A 27,420-nucleotide genomic window follows, 5' to 3' on the forward strand; every position below is an offset into this window, starting at 1 on the left:
CTCTTTCAAAATAATATGAAAGCAGGATAAATTTATTTAAAATATACTATTGGAGAATTGGAGAATTCGATCCATTTGTAGCTTGATTAGTTGTGAAATTTTGTGTAATTTACTAATTTAAGAGCACTTGTGATCAGTTATGCAGAATTTCTCTTTTTTGTGTAATTGGAATCCAAGGTACATTTTGTATGCCTAGTCATGGAGATATAGGTGCATAGTCATTGTCTGCATGAATTCAAGAGTGCCATATTGTCAATTAAAACTGGAAAGAATCAATCTTGCAGACCAGTGTCAGTAAGGACTTTTGCTATCTTGAATAATAGCTGCAATTTTTAACAATATTTTTGTAGATTGCCTAAGGAAGTGATGTGGTTTCCATCACTGGAAATTTTACAAGATCAGGTTATGCAAACATCTGTCAAGAATCATTTCAGTATACTGATCGAGCCTTGGGGCTGAGTGGCAAACTAAGTGACCTCTTGAGGTCCCTTGCACCTCAGTGCTCTGTGACTGGTGCTGTGATGCCACATATTGCAGATACGTATATAGAAGTTACCCACTTATAAAAGTTTATTTCTACTATTTTATCCCACCCCCAAGTAGAAAAGGAAGGAGAACGGTTCCTAATTAGTTATGGAAATTTTTGCCATTTAATCAAATTATTCATTGTGAGATCTACCATGAGACTAAATGGAAGGAAAACAAAAGCAAAGCAGCACAGATGAAGACTTGGAATTTGCTAAAGCAACCCTTCTTATTTAAATGATGGTATGTTTAGCAGTATTGTTGGTCTTTACTAACAGGTGATACAAATCTCAAGCTAATTCAGACTGTTCTGTGCAGTTCAAAATGTGCATTTGTAGCCTCTCACTGTCTGCTGTCAACAGGACTGAAATTGTCCTGGTGATGCAATGAAGGTATATTTACCTTCAGGACTCTTCAAAACTATAGGTTCCAGCAGATGGCAACAACAATGTTCATGCCTCTGCAGCTACACGTTCAATTTCTTATCAATGTTCCAATCTCAAAAACTGAAATCCCAAGGGAGGTGTTAATTAAACTGGAGTTGAAGAAGTATACTGGATAGAAAAGCTGGGTAAGGAGGAGAGGATGCAAGTGTTAGTCTTGAAGTGGTCTGGTCTAATGGGAAATTAGATCTGAGTCAGACTAATCAAGTACTTGACTGTTGCCCCCTGAGCCCAGCCTAGTGTCCTAACAGCAGCCCTTCACACACAGCTTAATGACATGGCACTTTTGTTAAATATTTATATTTAAGTGTTTCAGTTTTGGTGTTCTTCAGAAGGAGCATCAATTAGGAAAGTTCAGAATCTAAAAGGCTTTGCAGTAGTGATCTTCAGTCCATGTTGTAGGTACAGTTAATACAGCTTAGAAGTTATGAGAAACACAACATGGCTTTTTATTACAGGCAAAGCTTGCTAGAATTAACTGAAATTAAATCTCTTATGGAAGTGAAGCAGTAGTTTTGCTGGTAGAACAGAACTGAGGTTTCTTGAGTCTTGAAACTGAGGTTTCTTGAGTGACTAATGGTTAAGTCATCTTTCAAGCTTAAATATAATTTGTATCTGGGCATATGCATGTCAGTGTTTGCTCTTTGCTGTTCAACTGAAGTAATTTGTTTTAATTTATTTAATTTGTTTTATTTTGTGTTTAATATTACTGAGTTCTTATTTTTTAAGTCAACATTATTTGATCTTGTTATTTAATGTTTCTGTCATTAAAATACATGTCTACCATTAAACATCAGCTCTTGAGAATGTTCTTTAAATACTGCTATATAATAATAGACTGAAAGGTTTAGGGTTTTGAAACTGACCCATTTTTAGAAGTTTTTGCAACATTTGCAGATTCAGAATACAAACAGCTACACCATTTATAGAACACCCATTAAAAATGAAGTAGCAATTTAGTATAGGAATAACTAAGAGGCTAGTGAAAGTCCCTGCAGCCTGTGACTAAAGCATTGCCTTTATTTCCATAGTACTTAAATTTTTTTATCAGTAAGATTAAAAACTGTAACATGAAAGTAACATAAGCTGTTATTTACCTCAGATGGACATGCACAGTTAATTTTCTTATTCTGAGTAGACATATTAAAATAATAAGTGCTGATAATGTAAACACATGTGGAAATATCCACTTTGAAAGAAAACAATGGGATAAAATATTTTCTCTTGCCTTGAAAAATATTTAACACACATATTTTGAAGTACTTATTAGTTATATATGCCTCTATTTAGCTGTTTGGTGTAGTTATTATCAGATGGTATGTACCTGACTGTCCTTGTTAATGTCAGCTGTATTTGTAGAAGTTTTGTATTTGGAAATCATGTGTATTAAAGGTTGTTTATTTAGTAGGGATGCTTGTTAATATTAATTTAGGAGGGATGCATTCAAATTTACTGGAAACTTCTAAAAAGGGTTGACCTATATTTCCATGCCTATGGAGTCTTGAAACGTTGTGTGTCAGAATCTAAGTTTTACAGAAAATGACTCGTTTGAGCCTTTTATTCTAGTTTGGTTTTGTTCTCCTTGCTCATTTGTCACAGTTAATCAAGTATTTAAGAATGTGTGAGCATTTCCAACGAATTTAGAAAAGGAGTTATTTACATGAACCTTAAGATTTACCCTTTCTGAAGTGAAGTTCAAGTACCAGATACAATGATCTAGTTAAAATATCCCAGGACTAGATGTGGGAAAACTGCCAGCTGAAGGAATGTCGCTGAAACTGCGGCATGATATTGGAAAAAAAATATATATATTGCCTGGTTTTCTTTAATTACAAAATAATGTAAGCAAACACTTTTAGACTGAAATATGGTGCTTTTACCCCAAGGAATTCTAATGTGTGCCTAAATTCAAGAACACATGTCTTGAATAGAGAGGAAAATGAAAATATAGTTCTTAAAATTAGCTGAGATACTGACAACTGATCTTCCAGAAATAACTGAACAGTGTCAGAGAGGTTGCATAGCCTTAACCAAATAATAAAATGTCAGGTGTAAAAACATTATTGGTTTATTAACATTTAACCCATTCTTATGAACTGTTCCAAAGCTTTTAAACTGAGTACAAATAATTCCCACTGGCAGGTGGGATTTGTATTGTATGCTTATTGTAGAGGAGGTTTATTGCAAAAACATCAGCAGATCTCAGCAAGTGAACTGATGCTTTCATCTAGGCCACTTCCAAAGCAGTGTATTGGCATATTGAACTGTGTTGTTGATTTTAGTCTTGGATTTCAGTAACAAATTAAGATCCTCTAGAATGCAAAAATTTCAATTGACTTATTCTAGTTCCTTTGATTATATCTTAAATAGCTCTCTTCTACTACTTTTGCTATATCTCTTAGAGATTCATTTAGTCTGTTCTAAAAATCAGATTTTGGCTAAGTCTTCTTACAAGGAGGCACCAACAAATCAGTATGTAAGGAATTAAGGCAGGCCAGTTACTCCATTAGCCAAGAATAACAGAAACATAAAGCCCAGAAATACAACATTAAACCACAGTAGTGTAGATTACAAAAGAACTTACAAAGCAACTGTTAAAGACACAAGACCAGCATTATTTCAAATGCACATGTGCAAATAGAACAGGAAAATTTATACAGGAAGATTTGCATCTGATAGTAAATTATTTAGAATAGGAGAAATGAAAACAAACTGCCAAGTACCTCAGTGATCTCAGTGATACTCTGTGATAAAGTGACAAGCGAAATTCGCTGTAAATAAATTTAAAGTAGTTCTCAAAGGGTAAAAAAATTATAAATTTGTGCACAAGAATGGACTTCAAACTGACAGTTATTTTTAAGAACTTCACTGTGAGATTATTCACAGTGTATTCACTGTGAGCTATGAAAATAGTAGCAGCAAAAAAAGAAGAAAATTTAATATTGCACATTTTTAGAAAGAAATAGAATAAATTAGAAAACATCATGGTTACAAGCAGTGTCAAAGTGCTGCACCTGCATCTTCAATAGGTACAGAGAGAATGGGTTGGATGAGTAAAGGATGATTAAATAAATCTTTTAAACAAGGAACAGGTAGAACTACAAGCTTTCAGTCTGGGAAGAAGAAAATTGAAGGAGGCTATGGCAAGTTTATTAACTCATGAGTGGTGAGTAAATAGATAATCAGTGATTATGTACTGGCTCTTTACTGCAAGGACATTGGGCATTAGGTGAAACTAGCAGGTGTGTTTGAGTTGAAACAAAGGAAGTATTTTTTTCAGTTTCACATAGTCACACCGTGGAACTCCTTGGCACAAGCTGTGTTAACTATCAGTCAAAAAGGAGTAAGATTTAGAGAATGACTGATATTGTCCATTGAGGACTGTAAAGCTTGTAATTCTGTTCCAGAGACCCCCACTGAAGCTCAGACTCGCTGGAGCCCAGAAAGTGTGCTTGGAAAAATCACTGCACGTTTGCCTTGGGTTTGTACAGTCCCTCAAGTGTCCCTGAGGGGCCACTGCTGGTGAGGGGATACAAGACAAGTAAATGCTTGGTTCAACCAAGCATAGGCTGTCTGAGATGAAGCTTAACAAAGGTTTCAGTTAAAAACACTGCTGAGATGCAAGCATGCTTCGATTTGCTTCTAGCTTCAGAGATAGAGAGATGGTTTTGTCTCATCTGTGTTTGTTTTAATTTTACTTAATCTGAAATTAACATCTCCATTGAAATTAATGGGATAGGATTCCTAGATGCTTGTTATTTGTCACATGAAATTATGTTCCTTTCATGGCTAATTATATTTTCATTTTCTCACTGCATATATTCATATCTCTTTTTCTTCATTTAATCACATATAAACTCTTGCCTTGTTTTTAACTCCTGTACTTTCTTTTTAATATATTTTGAATGAAAGTTGTGCTGAGGAGTTCAGTGTTTATTGGCAAAAAGCTACATCAGACTGCACAATTTTAAAGCATAAAAAACCCAGTAGGTGGTTTCTTTTATTAATTACTTGAGTTATGGGAGAGACAAGGGTGACTTCAAGACAGGAAGGGTTCAAGCGGGCTGGAGAACAAGACTGCATCAAAATGCTGTTGCTATCTCCAAGAAAAGGTTTGCTTAAAATAGGCTGCAGTTTAATAGAAACAAGTATAAACAGAAAATAAGATAAATGTTTAACTGTACAAATCCCAGGTGTGGAGTTTTTGCCTAGATAAGAGTTCTGCCCTGAAGAATTTCATGTGATTTGATGGATTAGAAATCGTTAAAGAACATATCCCATCTCCAAGCAAAAAAACAGGAAAAATGGAAGGACTATTTACACAGACCATAATGTTATTTTCTGTGTTAGTGGGGTGTGATCTGAGTAAGGAGGCCTAGAATTTGATGTCTTGATTGAATATGAAGCAACAGAAAATTTAGAGATCAGCGAGAATGGCCAGAGTCTAGAACACGACTCACAGACTGAAATTAAATGAACTGTGATTGTTATCACACGTCCTCTTAAGTTTGATCATGTTAATTTAATCATGTTACTTTGTGCCCTGGCATCTATGAAAACAGAACCATCTCATTTCCTAACTTTCTCTGTTAGCTTGCTTCATTTTTCATATTTGCAGCCTTTTCCCCTCTGGAGTGAGACTCCAATCTGGCATGCTGTTCTGGTTTTCCTTGTCCTCTGTAGATCCAAATTTGCTTGTACTTTCAATGTCAATGTCAGACTGTATGCTCTATTTGTTTATTTCCTAGTCTTTTCTAAATTAGTGAAAGGCAAAAGTTGGGCTTTGAGAAATTGGAGTGGAAACTATGGTCATTTAGTCAGAAATGGAGATTTTTTTCTCTCTCCCTCTTTTCACAGAACTCAATAAACAAACACTTCCAAATACATTTAAAATTATTTAGACTTTATTTATATGAAATTTCTTTGAAAAGTATCTTTAATAATTGCTAAATATTTCTGTATGACCTATCTCTGAGGTATTATGAAGCTAGAAAGGCAGTTTTCTCAAACTAATCTCTGTTTTGCCTGGAGCTCTTGTAAAATCCACTTTTATAGTAGATTTTTTTAATATAAGAAATTTAATATTGTATTTTGAAATACAACCTAAAATGTCCTTTTTTGGTGGTTGCTTTCTTTTTGTTTGCATTATATAGGTCTGCAGTAACATTTAGTGGCAATGACACTCCTAGATTAATTGTGCATTGTTCAGAGCATATAACTTTGTCAGTTTTAATTTTGTTGCCTTTTTGTTTCTCTGAAATATGTTTTGTGAACTTGTGAGGGAATGAGCAAGGGTTATCTTAGTTCATTTATCTAATGCAGCAGTCAAAGTACAGACTCTGCATTTTTTACTATCTCCTTATATTGACAAATTATTTATGCTTGCAATCTTTTGTTGGCAGCCACCTCTGAACTCCCTCTTCCTTTTGAGAGGGATCGACCAGAATGAAACACACTGTTCTAGTCACTCTGAACCATTAGTTTACCAAAATGCATTCAAACTGTACTGTCATTTTCTCTTACAGATTTTGCATACTAATAATGTGCTGGCCTTTGTCCACTGTGCAGCCAGCTGAAATTTTCACTGAGATTTTTGAGTGCTTCATGAAGAATGCTAAGGGTAGGGCTTCCCAGGAAGTCTAAGGGATCTAGGTCCATCTCTAATTTGAAATTCAATAACTGAAGCTCCTTGGACTCTGAAACTCTCAGGCAGTATCTTTTCCTAAAGAGATGTCTGGTGCAAGCTTGTGAATTAACTGGATGTTGAGGATTTCCTGTGCATTCCTACACTTTGCTTTCTGAGCTGTTTTATTAATCCACATTGAAGATTTGCTTTTTTACCCTGAAACTAATAGTGAAGTACTTTGTCAGAAGGCCAAATAAACTTTGGCAACCTGTTTTTCACCCCATGCTATTTAGCTTGCATGAGCGATGGAATCCAAAAGTAGTGTAAGAATTTTGCTCAGCAAAGTAGGATATGTGTTTGTTCATATGGGAGGGAGGCATAATATAAACAAATTGATTTAATTTTAGCATATCATCACTCCTTTCCATTTTCTTACTAATTTCTGTAAATTTCTGTAAATTTCTTACTAATTTCTGTAAATTCAGTGTAATTTCTCTCCATTTACATCAATGACCATGATAGTTTTGCTATTGCTCATAGGTTTAAAATATCTTTCAACATCTGGGCTGATACTGCTTGCTAGTTTTTCAGCTCTGTGATTTAAAATCTCTCCAGAACACCTGGATGTATTTCTAAACATGCATAGTGATTAGATGTTTCCTTTATTATTCAGCTGTAGCAATGCAACTCAGCATTTCAATCTTAAGAAATTCATTTTATGGTTTCCTCCATTCTTCTATCACCTGGACATTCAAGGTGTTTGAATTTGCCTTTGTAATATCACTACAAGGTGAGAAATACAATTCTGAAATGAGAAGATGAGGAAGAGAGAGGAATCTTTAATAACTTTGCTACTAAGTAAAAAATACTATGACTGACTTCTGTGGGACTAGAATGAGACCTGCATAAATGATCCTGAAAAATTTCACTCTCAAGTCTTGTATTCAAGGGGAAATTACTGAGAGAAATCTGAGGTATAAATTATAAAACACATTAGCTGCTGAACATTAACTCCCCATGCGAATAAACAGAGTTTGAGTAAGTTGCTCTATTTGGAAAGCATGTAATCAACTGTAAATTCAAACTTCGCCTCACTTTGCTATGGCATAACTGCACAAGTAATATTTGATCCAGTCCCCACAAGAAAATGTGAAACCTGAACTCTAATTAATTCACTTTCCACTTGAATCTACTACAATACCATCCTTAACCACTTTTGCCTCCCTTTGCACCTGCACTATAGTAAAATCTAAATTTTCTTAAGGTTTGATATGTTGTAACAAATCTTAAGTTCTTCTGCTCTTGAACATTTGATCCTGAACATCTTTCCAGTGTACACATATTTATCTATTTGCAATCCACTTTTATGATCTACATTTATCAGCATCTGCTGCATTGCTCCTAAACCCACATAATTTGAATTCTTTAACCTGCCTATATTATTTTCTATTACTGTCTGTTCTATATTTCTCTGTGTGCTATATATATGTGTGTTTGTGTGTGTATTTGCACAAGTATAGAACTTAACTGTGCTCACTAAAATTATTAACAACTTGTTTTTTTCCTACAAATGCTCAATTTTTTGCTTTTCATCACTTCCCTTGCTTTCTCCAATCCTTTACTCTTTCACTATTGGCTTTGTGGTGCATTTACTAGAAGGTGGTTATGTGTTATAATTTAAACTACTTCACATTCAATTTCTCTTGCATACTCATACATACACAGCAGATCGTGATGTTTTATGAAATAGGTTGGACTTCATTATTTATTTCTCCTGGTACTTTTATATTTGACTGAAATATTTCCAGACCCTAAATGACAGTTATATCAGCTACATTTTTTAAATGTCAAAGGAAATAGCTTTATTTTAATACTTTTTTTGACATGTTATGCCCTAATTCTGTATATAATTTTGGTAAGTTCCATAGTATAGGAATCATGATTCATTCACATTCAGTAATTGAATCCCTTATTTCTCACACACTGACAGATATTGTTTGATCCCAGCATCTTGATTCTGATCTCAAAAATTTGCTCTGCACTATTTATTATCTATAAACTCAAAGTCACTTTTTTGGTTGACTATAATTCTTCTTAAGGTATTAGTAGTTGTAATAATTTTCCAAGTGCATTTATATCACCTCCCTGGACAAAAAACCTTCCAGGAAAAATTTAACCTTCTCTTAATAATAATGTTCTTTCTGCTTGAAATTGATAGATGCCATTAAGAATAAGTGGGACTTGAATGTGAAAATATTTTAGCTAAGAAATATCCAACTACAAATCTAAGATGAAAATGCAGCATAAAAATATGAAACATTATATACAATTTACAGTTTGTAGAAAAGATACTGTCCTCCCTTGAGAGGAAAAGCTTTTATCAGTGCTTTCAAACAGAACTGGCATCAATAACCAGTAGCTTACACTGCATACTTGCACTGCCTTTTTTTAGTATGCTATAAACAGAAATAACTATTCCATATTTTATAGCTACAAATTAAATTTAAAATGCAGATTTATTTTCCCTTTTGATCACATATTTTAAGGTAAGAGGAATGAACAGTCATAATCAGAATGCAGAAAAAAATCCTTTATTGTCATGAAATTAAACATGATATTGCTTTACATAGAAGTACACATTTCTCAAAAACTGGGCTCAGAGAAAACAGTATTATGCCTATATTTTCAAAACACTACGTGTGGCAGTGGCCAAACACTGAGATACTAAACCCTGAGAGCAGGAGGATGGATAAGTTGTGTAAGTAAATGGAGATTCCACCAGAGATCCTCTTTCCCTAACTAAATTTCATATTAATCTTTCTGAACTACTGTGTGAATGTGAAGTTTTTTTCAAAATATTAAAGTTCTTACGCAATGGTAAAAGGTTTGGACACAACATCAGCTGCAAAGAGGGAGGCTGCAAATGTCTGCTAGAGAATCTTTACACATACTGGCATATGTTTCTCCCATGTTGCTGAGTTGGAAAATTGTTGTATCAGTGCCTGAGAACAAGCAACCTTCAGTGGAGTTCTCAGCCATCCTAAAATGCAAAAAAAAGCCTCAGGTGCTCAAAATCATAAAAAATTGCACCACAACTAATGTAGTGAACTAAGATTCTCTAGTCTCAGCTTCAGCACTATCCAACTCCATCTCCATTTTATTAAAGGACTAAACTCCTATTCTCTGTAAACAGCAGCAGAACGTCGGTCTGATTTTATGATGTGGGTTTTGGCAATCTGATTTAAAAGTCTTGGTTTGGTGCTTTACTTTCTGTTTTTTATCTATGAATCCTACTGGATTAGTAAATTAACTGGTATTCAGAGGTTGACGTTTGTTCTTCAAAATGTTTAAAGTAACTGCTGAGACACTGATGAAGGATGCTGCAGAAAAACTGCTAGTAATGTCCTGTTAACTTTGCAAAAACTCCAAATGCATTCACAAGGAGAAAAAATGTAGTCAGAAGTAAAAGGTACAGTGAGATAATGATTTTCTTTAAAATTGCACCATTCATAGGGACTGCTAAGGGTATTCATGGGGCAAGGAAACAATGATTAGGATGCACAAGATGTGTATTTTATGTTTAAAACCACCACATACTAACCTACATCTTTGCTTTATATAGCAGTGAAACAGTGAAATTAGAAATGGGTACTGATCATCATATTTTATTTTTTTTAATTTCCTGAGGGGGAAAAAAATAAGTGGACTAGAACAGTATGGAATATGTGGATCATATGCTATATAGTAAGTAGAAAAAAATAATTGCAGCTGGAACATGGGTCTAGGGTCACAAAATTAATCACCTCCTCCTACAGAAAAAGTAAAGGTTTTTTTGCTAGTTTGGAACTAAAATAACAAAATTTGGTGCTTTGAGGGTTTTTCTCTTTTATTTGGGAAGGAAGGAGACCGAGAGAGAAAATGTAAGATAATGGAGGTACCTGTCTCCTCTATGCTGTGTTGCAGTATTGGTCCTTAGGGAAATGTCCAGTTGTTGTGGCACAATGGGACCCATCTGCTGTCACACAGTGTCTGCTTGAGGAGCAGGAAATCAGGGCATTAGAATAGATTGAAGTACATGTGTTGTACAGCCTACCCAGTCTTAAGAGAATGACTTTGAACATTCTAACTATTTATTGCTCTAAATAATATGCAGTTAGTTATGAGAATGTATCAGAGCCCTTCCCTACCTCTGCCTCTTTCTCTGCTATAGATGTTCCTAGCACCTTATCAACTCTTAAAAAATACTGATAAGACCATTCAGATTAAAGGAGAAAAATATGAAAAGGTCATTATAAGATACCTAAATACAACAGATGTTTCCAAATTGATAGTACAGATTCAAATTAAAAATTGCTACTAATAAATTTTATTATCATAAACAGCAAAACCAGTATTTGAACCTGAGAGCTAATCTTGCCATGCTTTTATTTTGTCTCCAACCACATCTATTGTAGCTCTTTCTAGTTAGAGTCCTCACCATTTGTCACAAGTCTCACAAATCTGAAGTCCACATCCTGACTGTATGTGATGGCTCCTAAATATGATTTTACCTTAGAGACTTAGGTGAAAATTGACAGAGCTTAAGGGTGCCAAAAAATTGCCATAGGCACTCTCAGCCATCAAAAAGCCTTTCTGCCTTTCTGAGAAGCTGTAACTGATTTGAAATGAAGCAGCACTAAAGGAAAAGTGTGGAAGAGTTGTTTGGCTGCACCATGGCACTGAGCTATGGGGCAGAAGTGATGCTGTGTGCTGAGGAGCATGTTCTGCTGGAATTAACAGTGCTGTAGAATGCAGTGGTATAACAACAGAAAGTGTTTTTGTGAGGACACCATAAACTTGTAGATGCAGAGGATGTTTTTGCACAGGGAAGTTGTCATAACAGTCTGGACTGGTCAGAATGAAGCAAAGGAATTGCTTTGTTTTCCCCTGAAGTGTAGGAGGTTTTGACATGTGCCTACATCTTTGTTTGTACTACTGACATGTCTATAGGTTCGGGCTGTACACTGAAGTTTGAAAAATTTTGGACTGCACAGAAGCTTTCCTAAGTTCTGTCTTTCCTAACTAAAAAGTGGAAAAGACAGTCAGGTAGGACCCTACTAAATCTCGGAAGTCCTGGAGAAAATCATTAGAATTTTGTGGTAGTAGTTGTCTGCTCTCAGACTCTTAAGAGTGGTGAGTATTCTTTTACTGTATTTTATTGTGCTACTTTGGCCCTGGAAAAAGGTTTGGCAAGGAGCAAGGATGTGATTTCTGATTTTCCATAATAGCCAGAAAATAATCTGGCTTTTACTTACTCCATGTGCTCAGCCTGTCATCTTCGCCTCCCAGTACCAGCCTGAGGAGAAGTGTGAGAGACACAAGTGGTGCACTTGGGGCTCTTTTATGTGTTTTAATCCCATTGTCAGGCATTTCCAAATGTTCCCTAAATTGCTTTCATTCCTGCACCTCTACAGCTATCTGCTGGGCTGAATGTGCACATAGCTTGATGATAGATACATGTTGAAGGCATCGAGCTTCTACTCAAGAAATGTTTTATCTATTTTTTCCTTTTCTAATATGTTTGCCTGTCTGTATTGCAGTGTATTTATCTTCTTTATTAGCAAGAATTTGTTTACCAGTGGAAGACAGAGTTTTGACTAATATATTTATTTTACTGATATCTTTTTATATATTTTACTAATATATTTATTAATCAGTGCTAAGTCTTGCTAAGCAGTTGTTTTCTATGGTCTCTTCAAATCATACTTGTTTGTTTACTTTAGAAAAGATGGACTATGAGGTTCTTTCTGTAGAATTTCTGATTCTTTGATGCCCAAAGTCTCTCAGCATACCTGAACTCAGTGTGAATTTAGTATGTTTCTTGGTTTTCTAAATCCTGTTATTTTATCAAACATTCCTACTGACTCACACTGTTTTTCTCTGACCTTTATCTTGATCTTGTCTCTTATCAGTGCCTGTGACAGTACCCAAAATTTCAAAAGTAAATTTTCAATCTTAAAGCCATCATTGATTTATTATTTCAGCTTCTTTATATCCTCTCACATCTTCTGTTCTGTAGTTACTCTTTAAAAAAAAATTGCTCCTGAGCTGTTTTTTTTTTTTTTAATTTTGTTCAATTGTCCTTTACAAGGCCAAAAGGCTTCAATTCTGATGGGTCTTTCAGCTGCTTTTTTAAATTCTGGGTGAATTCCCTGCTCAGTTTATAGATATAAACTATAGATGTACACTGTGCTTTACAGTGTAACCCTGAGCCAAGAAGCTGGATCCTTCTCTCACTGATTGCATTTGACATTAGAAGGTTTCCAGCTTGGTGATTGTTGGATACAGGACATATTACCAAGGGAAGGATCAGTTTGTTTCATGCCCTGTACAATGGGGGTATACAACAGCTAGATGGGACCCAAGAGAGCAATTCTCATCAGACAGCATCAGAGAACTGCTTCCCAGGGACTAATGCCAGAGCCTTGGAGAAGTTATTCAAAAAGACATGAACAAAGGGTAAGACACTGACCTGGCTGAGATGTCATCACTGTTGGGCAGATTTCAAGGTGGGGATAAAGAAGCCTCCTTGTTGCCTGGCTGCTCCCCCTGGCCAGTTCCCCACGTGTCACTCCTGGCTGTCTAAGGGTGATCCCCAAGCAACTGCCATGGTCGGATGAGCTTTGCCTGGGCTGCTCCTCCCCTGCACGGGGGCAGTGCTGAAAACAAAAGGTGTAATATTGTCAAATGCTGTCCAGAAAAGCTCTGAGAAGAATTATCACTTTTTGGAGTCCTTGAAGTTGTATTGTCTTAAAACCAGCATGGGTTTGTGGTTTTTCTTTGGCTTTTGTTTGGGGTTTATTTGCAGGGGTAGGATTTGGTGGAAGAGTTTGTGTATATGATTTTTTGGGGTTATTTTTACTTTTAGTACCAGGAATCTGTGCTCTTAACTGACCCTAAAATCTTTTATGCTCCTGTAATTTGACCTGGATGTCCTGTAGGAATTTGCTGCTTTGTACCACAGAGTTAGACTGTCCTCATCCTTCTTGAATGCTTCTCTTGCCATCCCTGACCCTCCGAGGAATTTTTTCCTTTAAAAGACAGGTCTCGTGTAAATCCTCTGTATCAAATTCTAATTTTATTTCCTAAACATCTACAAGTATTAAGGTATTCTTTGTGACAATGGGTGTGGGAAGATTAATAACATTCATTTAATTATACCAGAGGTAGAGAGGCTGAAGTTTGACCTTTTTGCTGTACTGTAGAAATATACACAAAAGCTACTTATCAACCACACATCATTACATCTTGCAGCTTTATAATTGCATGACTACTGCTTGTTTGGCTGAAGAACTGGCATGGCATCTTTGTTGCTTCAATTTATATTAATTCAGATGCTTAATTAACAATTAGAGGTGTAAGTTTAATTCAACAAAATGCTAATGCAATTCCATTTCAAATATGCCAATGCGATAAGTAAAACTGGCCTTCTCATCTGTGCTAATCTGACCACTATCCACTGTTTGCATCTTAATAAGAACTGAGTTTTTATTTATGTCTACTCAGAAGTATGCTTAGAATGTACCTGGCTTTATGTGCTAAACATCTTTATGAAATTGTAATTCAGTGACTTTTATGTGGATGGTTTGAGTATGATATTTTTCAAAGATACCATAAAGTATAAGTGTGTAAACTACAGCTGTAGAAGGTTTATTTAGCTCAGAAATTTATTCGTGTGTTTATACTGTATATATTATTGTACTGCTACATATTTGCAGTCAGAAAAGGAATTAGGAAATGTAATGCTAGCCTTAGGGAAACAAACTTCCTCCAAAACTCCTATCTGCTAATATCACCTGCCAATGATTTAATGGTGTTTATAGTTCATGCTAACATTTCTTAGCTTTCCTTTTTATCCATTATAGTCTGTGTACCTGGTAGAAGCATGCAGCCAACTTCTGTTCCTTTGTAGCTCCTACCATTACTCACCAAATAGCTATTTCCTTTTTTATTCCTTTTTTTTTTTTTTTTTTTTTTTTAATTCCTGTAAGGTAGTAACTGTTGGCTGTTATAAAACTGCAATCTCATTGGAAAAAGCTCACACAAATAAATTCACTGCTGAGATTAGGACTTTAAAATGTTAATGTGTTTGTCTTTCTTTGTGCTTACATATATTTTGTGTTGATGCCTAAAGAGAAACCTTTACACTTTTTCATTACCCAAAGAGGTGTTATGACAGCAAGGCAGCATTTCTGGACAGTCTGTGGGATCATGGGTTTTTAGGTACTACCTCATTTAGGAAATCTTAGTGCATCTCCCTAACAAAAATATGCCCATAGTCTGAGAAAAATTAAAGTGAACAAAATTCTTGGGTGCCTACAAGACTCTTAATCAGCAATATGAACTACTGCAATGTTTATTTGGCTTTGAGTCTGTGGTCCTTTTCGTACTTTCTCCTCTGTGCCTTGTATGAAAAGAGATCACTGAGCTCAACTTGCAGCCGTTACAAAACTCCACTGTTGTATTTTACTTTCTCTTACCCTTTCTTGCTTTCTCCAGCTGGCAGCAGAGATTTTCCATGGTTACAGGTGGGAGCTATATTCCTGGGAACTGACTGACCCCTCCTATCTGATTCTGATAAAGACCAGTAATGACAATACAAATGTTATTTAGTTACTACAGTTAGTAAAAGTGTAGCAGAGAAGTTTCATGCCATATAAAGGGTTAGCTCTCTGGATTAACTCTCCCACATATTCTTTAGTCTCATGGAATAGGTAATTTGGGATTCTTCTGAATCAAATCTCACTTCAAGAGCACAGCTTTAAAGTTATTCAAGTGCACCTGATTGGTCTCATTCTAACATGGACCTAAGTAATTGCTCTGCTTGTAATAAAATTAGGACTCACAATTGTTTTTACACAGGAAACTTTTCCAAAATTTTTCATCTTTTTCACAGTCAGAAATGTGCTCTTATTGTCCTCTGAACTCTGCCTAGGCATATCTCACATGTGTGAATAGAAGTAGCTGAACTGTGTTTCCTTCCAATTAATATTAAAGAGGATACTTTTCTGTTCAACCATTGGAGATGTGCCAAGTATTTTCAAATGTCCATTATTTCACAAATTATATTATAATCAGAGTTAAGGTATTATGAAGAGAACTTTTGATGATAGTATTACTTCTAATATTTAATGCTTAGAATTAATTGACTTAGTCATTACCTTATTGGATTTGGATACATTGATACTGCAGTCTATTAAGCAACGTGTCCTGTATGCACAGGATAATTCATTTGCCTGTTTTTAAAAAAATGTATAAGCCATACTGAGTGCAGATTTGCATTTATTATGCTATGCAACTAATTCTAATTTTACTGAAGGAAAATCACCAGCCTGATTTCAGATATTACAAAATTTTTAGAATTATATTTTTGTTGTTGAGAATTATTTAATTCATAACCCAGTCTATATAGGGATATTTTACACGGGTCTAACTGACATCACAGTATGATTGTCCTTCCAAAAATCTCTGAAACTTATCTGACCTTTGGTTGTGAATACAGTTAGGCTGGAATTGTTTTTCATATCGTCAACATTAGAGATGTTCTTAATTATAGAGATATAATTGAGCTACAAGTTAAAAGTTTGTGTGCCAGTGAGCCTTAACGTGTTTGCACTTGTATTGCATTGTACTCTTCTCAGTGGTTGATCTTTGTGTTAGGATAAATTTGTATCTAATAGGAATTAATAGGAAAAGCAGGATCGAGACAAAAATTGGTGTTTTGTTATATTTGCTCTGACCATCTCCCCTTGCTGCAGTTTTCAGTCACCAACAGAAGTATTTCTGTACAAAAGCCTTGAAACAACAGAATCCTGAGTTTGTAGTTAGTACTTGATTCCTTCTTTTTTTTTCTTTTTTTTTTTTCTTTTTGTGAGGAGCAAGTGGAAAGAAGCAGCTTTATTAAAAAAAAAAAAAAGAGGTTGAGTTTTATGCTGAAACATTGAGAAACCTCTTTGCTTTTCAATTCAGCAATGTAATCAAGCTATAAGTTATCATGAGTGTTGTGAGAGGCTGCTATGGAATGGCATGAAGTTGGAATTGGAAGGAGAATTAGAAGCCCTGGGGTTTTTATTCTTGGTTGGACTATAAACCTGCTATGTGACCTTGAGCAGATCAGATTAGCCTGACTTTCCAAAGCATTTGCACTCCTGAACGGGATCTATCCATGGGTCAGTTGCAATTTCCTGTGAGGTGGGAATGGTGCCTTAATAAGGTGCAGGCAGTTCATTAACACAGAGTGCTGAGAATTCTCCAATGAAAAGCATTACAGGCAGTGTAATACAGGAAGTATTATTAGGAACTAATAATGTTATAAATTAGTAATAATATATTTAGGTTTAAAGCAAGATAAATCATAAGACGCTTGGAAGTTTTTCAGAGTACAGTGCAGCATTTAAGAGCGTTTAGTACATTTCTGTAATATTGAAATGATTTTTCAGCCAGCATAGCAGCTTCCCAAGTCTAGTCTAGGTTTAAAAAAAAATAAAAGAAACAGCAGCCTAAGGTACTATTTACATAATTAGTCCTTTCTGCAGCACAGATTTGTTTCTGAACTACATTTCTGCTTAATAAGTATCATATCTGTTGATGTTCCTTATGTTACTAGACAGTACCAACACTACCAAATAATAGGGAAAAATGGCAATAAGTCACTGTAATTCAGATCCTGTGTCATGGGGTTAGTTTTATAAGAATACCTTCAGATTCTTCATTGGTGCAGTGCACCAATGTAAAATATATTGTTTTCATTATAAAAAGCAGTTAATATCTTCTAAAAATGTAATTGCATAAAGGCATAAAAGCAACACAAAAATTATTCTAATAACATTCCAATTATATATGATAAATCTTCTTTAAAACCTTTACATTTATGTAGCAATTATAACCTAACCACAGGATCCAACAGCTTAGAGCTTCACTGAAATCAATCAAATATCTTAGGCCAAAGCTGAAATGTTGTTCTGATAGAATTGTTCCCAAAGGCAATTTTGATCTATTTAGGAGCCAATTTTACAGCACATTTTGAATTTGATTTTTTCTGTAGTATTTCCTGGGTAAGTTTTTTTCCTAGAAATGATTCTAAGAAATTTTTAAAACAACTAATTAATTTGGAAGCTGGTTAAAATGGTTAATAATTTTTTTAAGTTATTTTTTCAAACAATACTTCAGTCCACAGAATATGCAGAATGCTTTCTGCTACTTGCTGCCTGAATGTGTCTGACAGAGAACTGCTGATTTCAGATAGTAAATTAAGCAGACTCTCACTCACATCAGAAGTGAACCTGAGAATATTTTGGAAGACCAATCTTTCCTCAGTGATAAGTATAATTTTCTCATTCAGCTTACAGTCTTCTTTGGGTTTCAGGATTTGCACCCGATTCTTAGGTGTATGAAACTAGAAAACTCAGTTAGTAATGAAATAATGTTAGTGTGTTTGAACTATTTAAACAAAATTAAAAAGTGAATGTGAGAGTTTTTTCACCTGTCACCAGATCTAGGAAGAGCACATCTCTGTTAATACTCGTGCAGAGTGCCAATATGAAATACTTGTTTCTTTTTTACTCTGCTTTTAGGTTATTTCAGAGAAACTCCTGGTTTTTCCCTCTTCCTTTCTATATTTTCAATTTAAGCTGTTAACCTAGTTAGTCCCAAGAATACTAATTCTCAAGAAATCTAAAAATAGTTTTCTTTCAAGTTAAATAAAATTGCCTAAAATGCCTGTCTAGAATCAGTTCATGAAACTGTTTCAAAATGGGATAGTTCCAGAATTTGAATCAGATACTGAACTGTATGTCTCCACCTTGGTATTTATAAGTAATCCCTTGCTTGGCAGATATTCAGGCAGGTCTTCCCTTAGTTCAAAGTACTTGTAATCTAATGTAGAGATGTGTAAGTGCATTTATAATGTATAACATGCTGTATTATCATGAAAGTGGTAAATTGAGAAAACCTGTAAGATTTTTATAAAAACAATTCCTCAGTCTTCCTGGAAGAATTTTAATTTAACGATGAAGATTAATAGAATGCAAACTAACACTGGGATTTCTGAACAGGTTAAAAGAATGATTAACTGCTCCCTTGGCCCCCATTCCCAAATCCCAGCCTGCTGTCATCACAGGTCTGGAAAGATGCCATACTGTCATATGTTGCTAGTTCTGAAACCATCTTTTGTATTGCTGTGCCTTTCCTCAAATTGAGCTATTCAGGAACCTTGTGAATTGTGAAAAATTTGGCTTGAAATTCTTAAAGCAGAGTCCCTTCTTTGAAAGCTGGCATTCCAGGAATCATCTGGGGTGTGACGCTTCACATTTCATGCTGCGCATCCTAAGGATCTTCCAAAACCAGCATTAGCTGCCATTATTGTAAAATGCATTTTAGTCCCTCAGCAGCGCTGAACAGCATGGTTACCACTTCCCAAACTTGCCATGCAAAGGAATAGTGTGTGACTGCCGTAGAAATTCTCGCATTCTTTGCTCTTGGGAACTTCAAACAGAACTTCTGAGTGAAGCTCCTAGTGGAAAAAATGATCTTTAAAATTAAACCTCCTTTCAAGTTCTGAAAGAACAGCATTCCACTCTGTCGTTACAAAGCAAATTTGTACTTAGACTTTTCCAATATTGAGTAATTTTATACTCGCCCTTCCTAGTTGAAACTATGCTCTTTTTGAAGAAGCGGTTGCCCTTTAAGTCTTGCTCGGGCGTAACAGGGAATGTTCTCTGCAGATTTCTTCACTAAAGGTCATAGTTTATTTTTTTAATGACAATTTTAGGGTTAATATTTGCTATATAACTGTGAGTTTAGTGCTCGTTGAGGCTGACTACAATCATTCCCTAGATATCCAAGAAGCTGGAGAAGGTTTCAATGAAATTTAGGCAATAGATTTAATGAATCTGCTGTGTTGCCTAGACTCTTATTATCAAAAATTTAAAATCTTTAAGCCCTTTAAGTAAGACTCAAAGTAAACAATTTTAAAATAGAAATACTGAATGCTTCTTGGTGCCATGACAAATGGGAATTGGCTGTGTATTCTAAGGTTGTTTCTAAGAGATGAAGTACTGTGACCAATATGTTCAGAAAAAGAGACAGTGAACACTGGAGAAGCAGATAAGGTTGTAACATTTCTGAGACTACTTTAAAATATGAGCCATAATTAAGAATTATTCCAAAAATGTTTATTGTTTATTAAATGACTGCTGCTTCACTGTACAAAAAAACACCTTGTTTCTGCATGCTACATTGAAAACAAAACAAGAATGTAGATATATCCCACGAATCTTTAAATCATGTAGTTGCTCAGAAATGGAGTGAAACTCAAGAGTCCTCTCAATGGGAATTTGTCCTCTAGGATGTTCAGAGTTAAAAACAGGCATTCCAAGCACAGTGGTTCAAGTGCAGGTGTTGCATTGATCTGAATTTTTTATGACTGTTGTTGTGATGGCAGATCCATAAGCTATCTGTTTCAAATATTATGTACAAAATTTACCCAGGAGATTTCAAATGTTAGTAACACAGTTACATAGATGTTTTCTTTCACTTACATCTGCACATGTACATACCTGCAAGCCTGAAGTTTTTGCAAATTTTGAAGATATTTAACATTCACCACTTCTTAAAATGACCATATGCGATGTGGATTAAGTAAAAGAAGCTATTCAGCCTCAGTCAGACTTGCTTTCCTGCAGAAATCTTCCCTGCAGTGACCAGAAAGCATCTGGATATGTCTTATACAGAGCTCTGGAGGAACTGCAGAATATTATCTGAAGATGTGATTTTGCCAAGACTTTTCCAACATTTATATGACTGTGCAGCACAACACTTGGATGGTTACAGAGAATTCATCCACCATGCATCATTTCTTTTTCCCCCACTGATCCCACTTAGCCACTTTACTTTTGTTTGACACAGTTAATTTTCTGCTCTAATAGGCTCAGATTTCAAAACTTTGTCTCTATCTATGTTTTGTCTTTTGTGTCTAAGTAAACAGAATTATTTTTGTATGATTCATAGCTCCCTAAAACCCGGATGATGGTGGCACCATCATCCAGGTCTGTTATTTATATAAGAATATACTATTCTAGCAGAGAATTTGAGGAAAGGTGCTGTCATTCAAATATTCTTTGGAATTATTGTTATATAGGGTATGGTATTTATAACAAGAGAGGTATGTGGTACATATGAAGATAATTAGGAAAATCAAAGCAAGCAATAAATGGTCAGGATTTAAAATCAGGTAAACAATTCTAATCTGCTTAGAGGAAATAAAAGTTGTTGAAAGGTTAGTATCCATCATTGGTTACTCACAGTAAGGAGAAAAAAGCCCCAACACATGGAACTTTTCTGTCCTTCTCATATAAACTCAAGGAAAACAAATAATTTCCTTATTAATTTCCTATTGGGATCACAGATTAGCTTTGTGAATGGAATTGTGAGTTGAATTTTTTAACTGATGATGAGTTTAGAATCACTGATTTGTCTTATTTTATTTTGCAGATGCTTCAGAAGCTTGCTGTGTGCTTACCACGGGTTCTGCCAACCAGAGGGGACTCACCTATTCTTTCATTAATTGAGCAAAACATTATCTTGAAATAATTATTCATCTCCACATGGCCTTCCTACTCGTGTCAGCTTATCTTCTGCTGACTCATGCTCGGGGTGCTCCTGTTGAGAATGGGGCACTGTTGGAAACACTGAAGTCACAAGTGGGATTATTCAGCAATAAAAGTGAGCACTATTCAGCACAGGCGAGACCTCCTGGCACGAGCCGACAAATACCTCAGACAATCATCATAGGAGTTCGTAAAGGAGGGACCAGAGCTTTGCTGGAAATGTTGGATATTCATCCTAACATTGTGGTGGCAGCTACAGAAGTCCACTTCTTTGACTGGGATGAAAATTATGAGAAAGGAATAGACTGGTATAGAAATCTGATGCCATTTTCTTATGGAAATCAAATTACAATTGAGAAAACACCAGGCTATTTTACATCACCACAGGCTCCAGGAAGAATTCATGACATGAATAGCTCCATTAAACTGCTGCTCATTCTAAGAGATCCCACTGAGAGAGTTATATCTGACTATACCCAAGTGTATTACAACAGAGTAGAAAGCCACAAGCCTGTTCAGCTCTTTGAAGATATTGTTATTAAGAATGGAGTGCTTAATACCAAATACAAAGCTATTCAGAGAAGTCTATATGATGTCCATATGGAAAAGTGGCTTAAGCATTTCAGTTTGGATCAGATTCACATAGTGGATGGCAATACTTTGATCAAGGACCCTCTTCCTGAGTTACAAAAAGTTGAAAGATTTCTAAATCTTCCATCCCGAATTATGTCTTCTAATTTTTATTTTAACCAAACCAAGGGATTCTACTGCATCAGAAGTGATGGGAGGGAGAGATGTTTACATGAATCCAAAGGGCGTCCCCATCCTCTTGTTAACAGCACTGTTCTAGAGCAACTGTATTCTTACTTCCGAGAGCACAATGCAAAATTTTACAGGATGGTTAATCATTCCTTTGACTGGCATTAACACATTTGGGGTCAATGTTTCTTAAAAAGGGCCCGAGACAAACTTTCGGACATACTTTTCTAAACTGTAAAGACTCATATTATGAGAATTAGCACACTGGTTATATGCTTCATTGGAACAACACATCTGTTGGCTCATTGAAAGGGTACTCTTTCTGTTGGGAAAAATAAGTTTTATGTATTTGTATGATTACTGGGAGTCATATTCTGATCTTCTTTCTCTCACATGCAAATACATTAACTTCAGCAAACTTAGCAAAGGTGTATCTCTACAATATTTCTGCTGTTTTGGAAAAATGCATCTAACTGTAAAAAAATGTAAATATTGGAAATAGTATTATTCTAACTGTTCTGTATTTTTTGTTGTTAGTATTTTTTTATATCCCACATGATAGTGGTGTTGATTTATAGAATTTTTCATAAAATAAGTTTAAATTGTATGTTAAAATAGGGGCATACATAGTAGCTCCAATAAATAAATCATCATCTTTAATATGCTGAAGTACGTAATTAATAATAGAAGGAATCTATTTCACCTGTAATTTTGAATAGGTGAACTAGAAGCTACCTGTCTGTATAACATGAGTATTAAACCACAATCTTACTATCTTGTGTTTTCAAAAAATCTCATAATTAAAAATATAAACTGTTTGAAGAAGGTTAAAGTGAGAGTTCTGAATGTAAAGAAATTAAAATATCCCAGGAACACTAATACTCTATACATTAAAATAAAAATCAATGCCAAAAAATATTAATGATTAATGAGCAACAGTACAAATATTTGATTGCATAAATTTTATCACTTTGCTCTTGAATGGAAAGGCTCTTAGTACTACCATATGAATTATGTTTGTACTCTGTGACTAGTTACTCTATTGTTCTCCTGACTTTGGTTTATATACCTCTATTGACACGATTCTTGTTTAAAAAAAAAAAAACAACCAAACTTATTTGCTTGCCCCCTGAAGCATGGCGTAGTTTTATTTTGCCATTTCTGATGCAGACCATGGGATAGTCTCAACATTAAAAAAACCTCTGGTTATGTTACATATCTCAGACATGGTGTTCAGTATGACATACGCAGGTTATATGTAAGAATCACAACCATTTCTAGCCCTGCATCAGGATTTTATTTTCAAATTTTTTTTAACAGTATTGTGCTGATTTTCTGCTTTTTCATGTAAACATTTTATTACATATCAATACCAAAGAAGAAAATCAACTCTGAGCATCAAACCAAATGAAGGTCCTGCATCTGTGTCCTTCTACCTAAGTCACTGCTCAGCCTAAAGGAATGTATGTTCCTACCATGGGATTCTTCCACTTTCCAGACTAAGAGGTATGTATTGCAGGGCTGCTCTTTAGACTTTTAATACTTTATGAGTGGGCACTTAGGCAGGTATTCCTCAGAAGCTGGATAGAATCAGACTCAGATTATGTAGAAGTATCTTTCATCAAATATTTTCTCATAAAATGTAAAATGTTAAAAATAATATAATTAATCTTATTCTTTAGCAGTTCTACAACTTGTATATGTATGAATGAGAGAAAATATACTGTATGTATGAGGGCAAATTATTTTCATTAACATATATAATCTCTGACATTTTCTTTCTGAAGTATATTTACTACATCCCTGATTTTTACAGATGGTGCAAATTGTCTTTTATTTCTTCCACTTTTCTGAGATTGTGGCTTCTTAATCATTAATATTGATCAGATGTAGGCACTAAGAAATACAATGTCAAATAAGAATCTGTGGAAATACAACAATATTTGTTTCAAATTAGTCAAGGAACAGAATGTTTATGCTGGTCTTCTACCATCTCTACAAGGACACTGGGTAGGCAAACTGTAATAATTACAGTTGTGCAGTCTAACTGTATCTTCTTGTCTTTTGTCAAGTAAAAAGCTGGACCAGAAAATGTCTGAACTCTGAATTTACAGTGTGATTCTATATCAGAATGGCTCTTTATATTTTGTGGGCACAGCACTTAGGTCTGATAATAGAACCCCCAAATCCAGATTCCCAGTATTGTCTGGCATGGCTGGTTCTTTCTGATCAATGCAATCTCAGTGATAAACAAAATTCCTTCCAATTTCAGAAATACATTTTCAAAGGGAGCAACATAAATGCAGCTTTTATTGGACAAAAATATATTACTTTCTGTTTCTTACACATTCTGAAAATCTATTTTTCCTTTTTTTTTTTCTTACAAGAAGCAAATTTGAAAACAATGTATACTTTAATAAAAGTTTCAGGTAGATGCTAGTAATTGAAAAACTCATATATGTATATGCCACATTAAATTTCATAGTCTTCCAAGAAAAAGGAAGGGAGAAAATTCTAATGTCTTTCTATATTTATGCTTGCAGGCATCAAGTCTGTCTCTTTCCTCTCTGAAGTTTACAGCTAATCTTTAAATGAGCTGAATGCAGGAGCACCAGTTAGCAGAAGCTGTATGCATCTTTGAAAATGCAAGTCCCTTTCTGGAATTTACATTTCAAGGAGAGCTGAGTTGTATGGATTAGTGATGCATATATCTGCTTGATTTGTTATCACTCCTCATTCCTGTTCAGCATTTTGGGGAAGAACAGAGTTGATGGAATTAATTTAATATTATTTTAGAGTTTACTAATATCATGAGAAGTATATTAAGTATTAATAAATATATGAATATAATCTGGGTGAGGGGTTGGGTTGGTTTGGTGTGGTTCTATGTAAACCAAGATTCTCACCAGGAATTTTGTTTTGGTAAATGGTCAGAAAACATTCACCTTCACCTCTGCAAAACAGAGGTTAGACTGTGTTTTTACATTGCAAACTTTCAATCAGTTTCTCATTTGTGGTCTGAAAAATATTCTTTCATGTTGTCCTGACCTTTTTCATTCTGACAGTCTTTAAGAAAACCCTCCTTCCTTTATGCTCAGGAAGGGAATCAGATCAATTTAGTGTACAATCCACTGAGCCATACTTGAGTAATAGTAAAATAAAAAGTACTCCGTTTTTGAAGCTTGGAATTCAAAATTAGTCAATTTTTTGGGAAGACCTGAAGGCTTACAATCAGTATGCAGATGTTATTAATGAGACAGCTCACAATTTAAGGAATTACATATATCTCATTAATTTACACAATTGATAGTAAACCAGAAATTACTTTTCTCTAAAAGAAATTATCATCTCATTATCTCATACTCAAGTGTTGTATGCAAAAGTAAATTTCATGTGGGAAGGTCACTTGAAGAAGTCATGCAGATGTTTCAAAGGTCTTTGGGAACATCAGGAACAGATGATAAAATTACATGTGCAAGACTACTGCAGAATTTATGATGGTTTGACCAGCTTTTGATGTTGTTTTACATTCCAGAAATACTAAGCTTTCACTTTAAATATTGTTCCTTTCCTTTTTTAGTAAAAATGCCATACAGTTACAGTGAAATTGATCTAATATTACAGAGAATTAACCATATCAAGCAGCTGTAACTGAATAAGTTTAGCCCCAATAAGCAGCACACACTTAATGTCTAGATGAGTCTAATATCACCTCCTTTCTATTTTTTTTTTTATTTTATATATTACCTATAGTACATAAAGAAAATTACTGGGAAACTTAAAAGCCCCCAAAACTCCTAGTACGGAAGTTCCTCCATTGCACTCTAACCCATTCTTTTACCAGGAAAAGGGTTGGATTTTTCCATTGTCCCCCCTCTATCCAGGTGCTCAAAAGCCTTGGAGCCTGGCTTCTGGTCTTTCACAACTTAGCCTTGAAAGCCTAGCATTTAGAGCCCCTCTTAAAGGACAGCTGTTAAAGCAGAGACATTTTTATATTGTGAACTTTACGGAGGGCACACACATTGCATTCTGCTCCACATCAGCTCCTTTACTATCCTCTTGACGCAAAACTGATATTCCTATAAAGATTATCTATTGAAGACCAATCAGATTGACTACTGTAGGGAAGCTTATCCACATAAGGATTTTTCTGGCTTTGTGCTCATCAAAAAGAAATTTTAAAATTAAATTGTTTATATCAAATTTGACTTCTTATTGCCTTTGTCAATTCAGATGTTTTTGTGAGTTGGGAAAAAAATTAATATTTTTATAATCCATATATTTTCTTGTTTAATTTATGTGGTCAAAACCAAAAATATGATTTATCGGTTTACTTACACAATTTAACCAAAAAAATTAAAAAAGAAAAAGAGAGACTTACTCCCCAAAACTTTGATTCATAGTAAGAATTGCACAATAACTTTTCCCTTATGAGAAAGGAATATTTAAATTATTAAAGTATTATGTTATTATGGATTATTATTTTCTGTACTTGCGGATTTAGTCTTAATTTCTTACAAAAGCTTGAATTTTGTCAAAAGTATGTAGACACACTGGAAATAAAATCAGTAATAATTTGCCTAGAACATTAATCATTGCCAGCTGTTAATGAACAATTTTTAGTTACTGGTCAAATAGTTTCTACTTTGATTATTTCAAGTTTCAATGTGACTTTATAAATTGTTTTGCTATTTTCTAAAACTAATTTAACAGTTACAACCAATGGTGGCTAAAAAGACTCTGTAGTATCATTCTGTGATTACAGAGGAATTGTATTGTCTTGTCTTTAAGGTTAATTAACAGTGACATGAGCTTACCACAATTTCTGAAAACGTTTTGGAAACCAAGACACTGACAGAACTGCAATGTATAAATTAGTCCTTGAAGGTGAATCTGCTACTTAGGGGAAATACAATAGATTAAAACAGAATGATAAAAATTGATAAAAATAGATTTCTGTGAAGATAGATGTGATGAAAAATACAGACTCTCCTGTATTAGCCCATGTAACAAGTACTGTGAGGTCTGGTTCAATATACTTTTACACTTTCACATTGTGTATTCTTTCAGTGCCATTACAAAAACCTCTCAGTAAGTGTTTAAAAAAATTCCTGCATGTAAACTCTCATCCAGGGGTACAGTTTTTCTCTCAAAGGCCATTTCTCTAGTATTATATTGTTTCCTCTGAGATAAAAAGGTGGTTTGAGTCACCCTGCAATAAAAGTAGAGAGTTATGCCAGAATAAGTATTACTTCAATTTGCTACAGTTCTCAGTAAAAACCACTTCTATATAGGGCCAGATACTAGCTTAACAGTCTCAGTACTTTCTCTCTCCTCATTACATAATACAACTATCTTCCAATTTTCCTTATTCTGACAAATGTTAGAGTAAACGCATTGTCACTCTGGAGCACTGCCATTT

The 27,420-nt window shown here is 34.8% G+C and overlaps 1 protein-coding gene across 6 annotated transcripts in view; it reads left to right on the top strand.

The window, feature by feature from the left end:
* The window catches only part of LOC119702752 (heparan sulfate glucosamine 3-O-sulfotransferase 1-like), a 52,450-nt gene extending 25,431 nt beyond the window's left edge, over positions 1-27,019 (top strand). For 5 of the 6 annotated variants that reach the window (XR_005257439.1, XR_005257441.1, XR_005257438.1 and 2 more), the window contains 2 exons: positions 21,124-23,504; positions 24,542-27,019. Coding sequence is in view for 1 of the 6 variants with exons in the window: in XM_038141322.1 (XP_037997250.1) it covers positions 21,237-22,166 (930 nt within the window). In the remaining 5 variants the exon portion in view is untranslated. Of the gene's footprint in view, positions 1-21,123 lie in introns of all 6 variants that reach the window. The other variant, XM_038141322.1, reaches the window with a different exon arrangement.
* Positions 27,020-27,420: the final 401 nt, after the last annotated feature.

Source organism: Motacilla alba, chromosome 6, assembly GCF_015832195.1.
Source record: "Motacilla alba alba isolate MOTALB_02 chromosome 6, Motacilla_alba_V1.0_pri, whole genome shotgun sequence".
Classification (NCBI taxonomy): domain Eukaryota; kingdom Metazoa; phylum Chordata; class Aves; order Passeriformes; family Motacillidae; genus Motacilla; species Motacilla alba.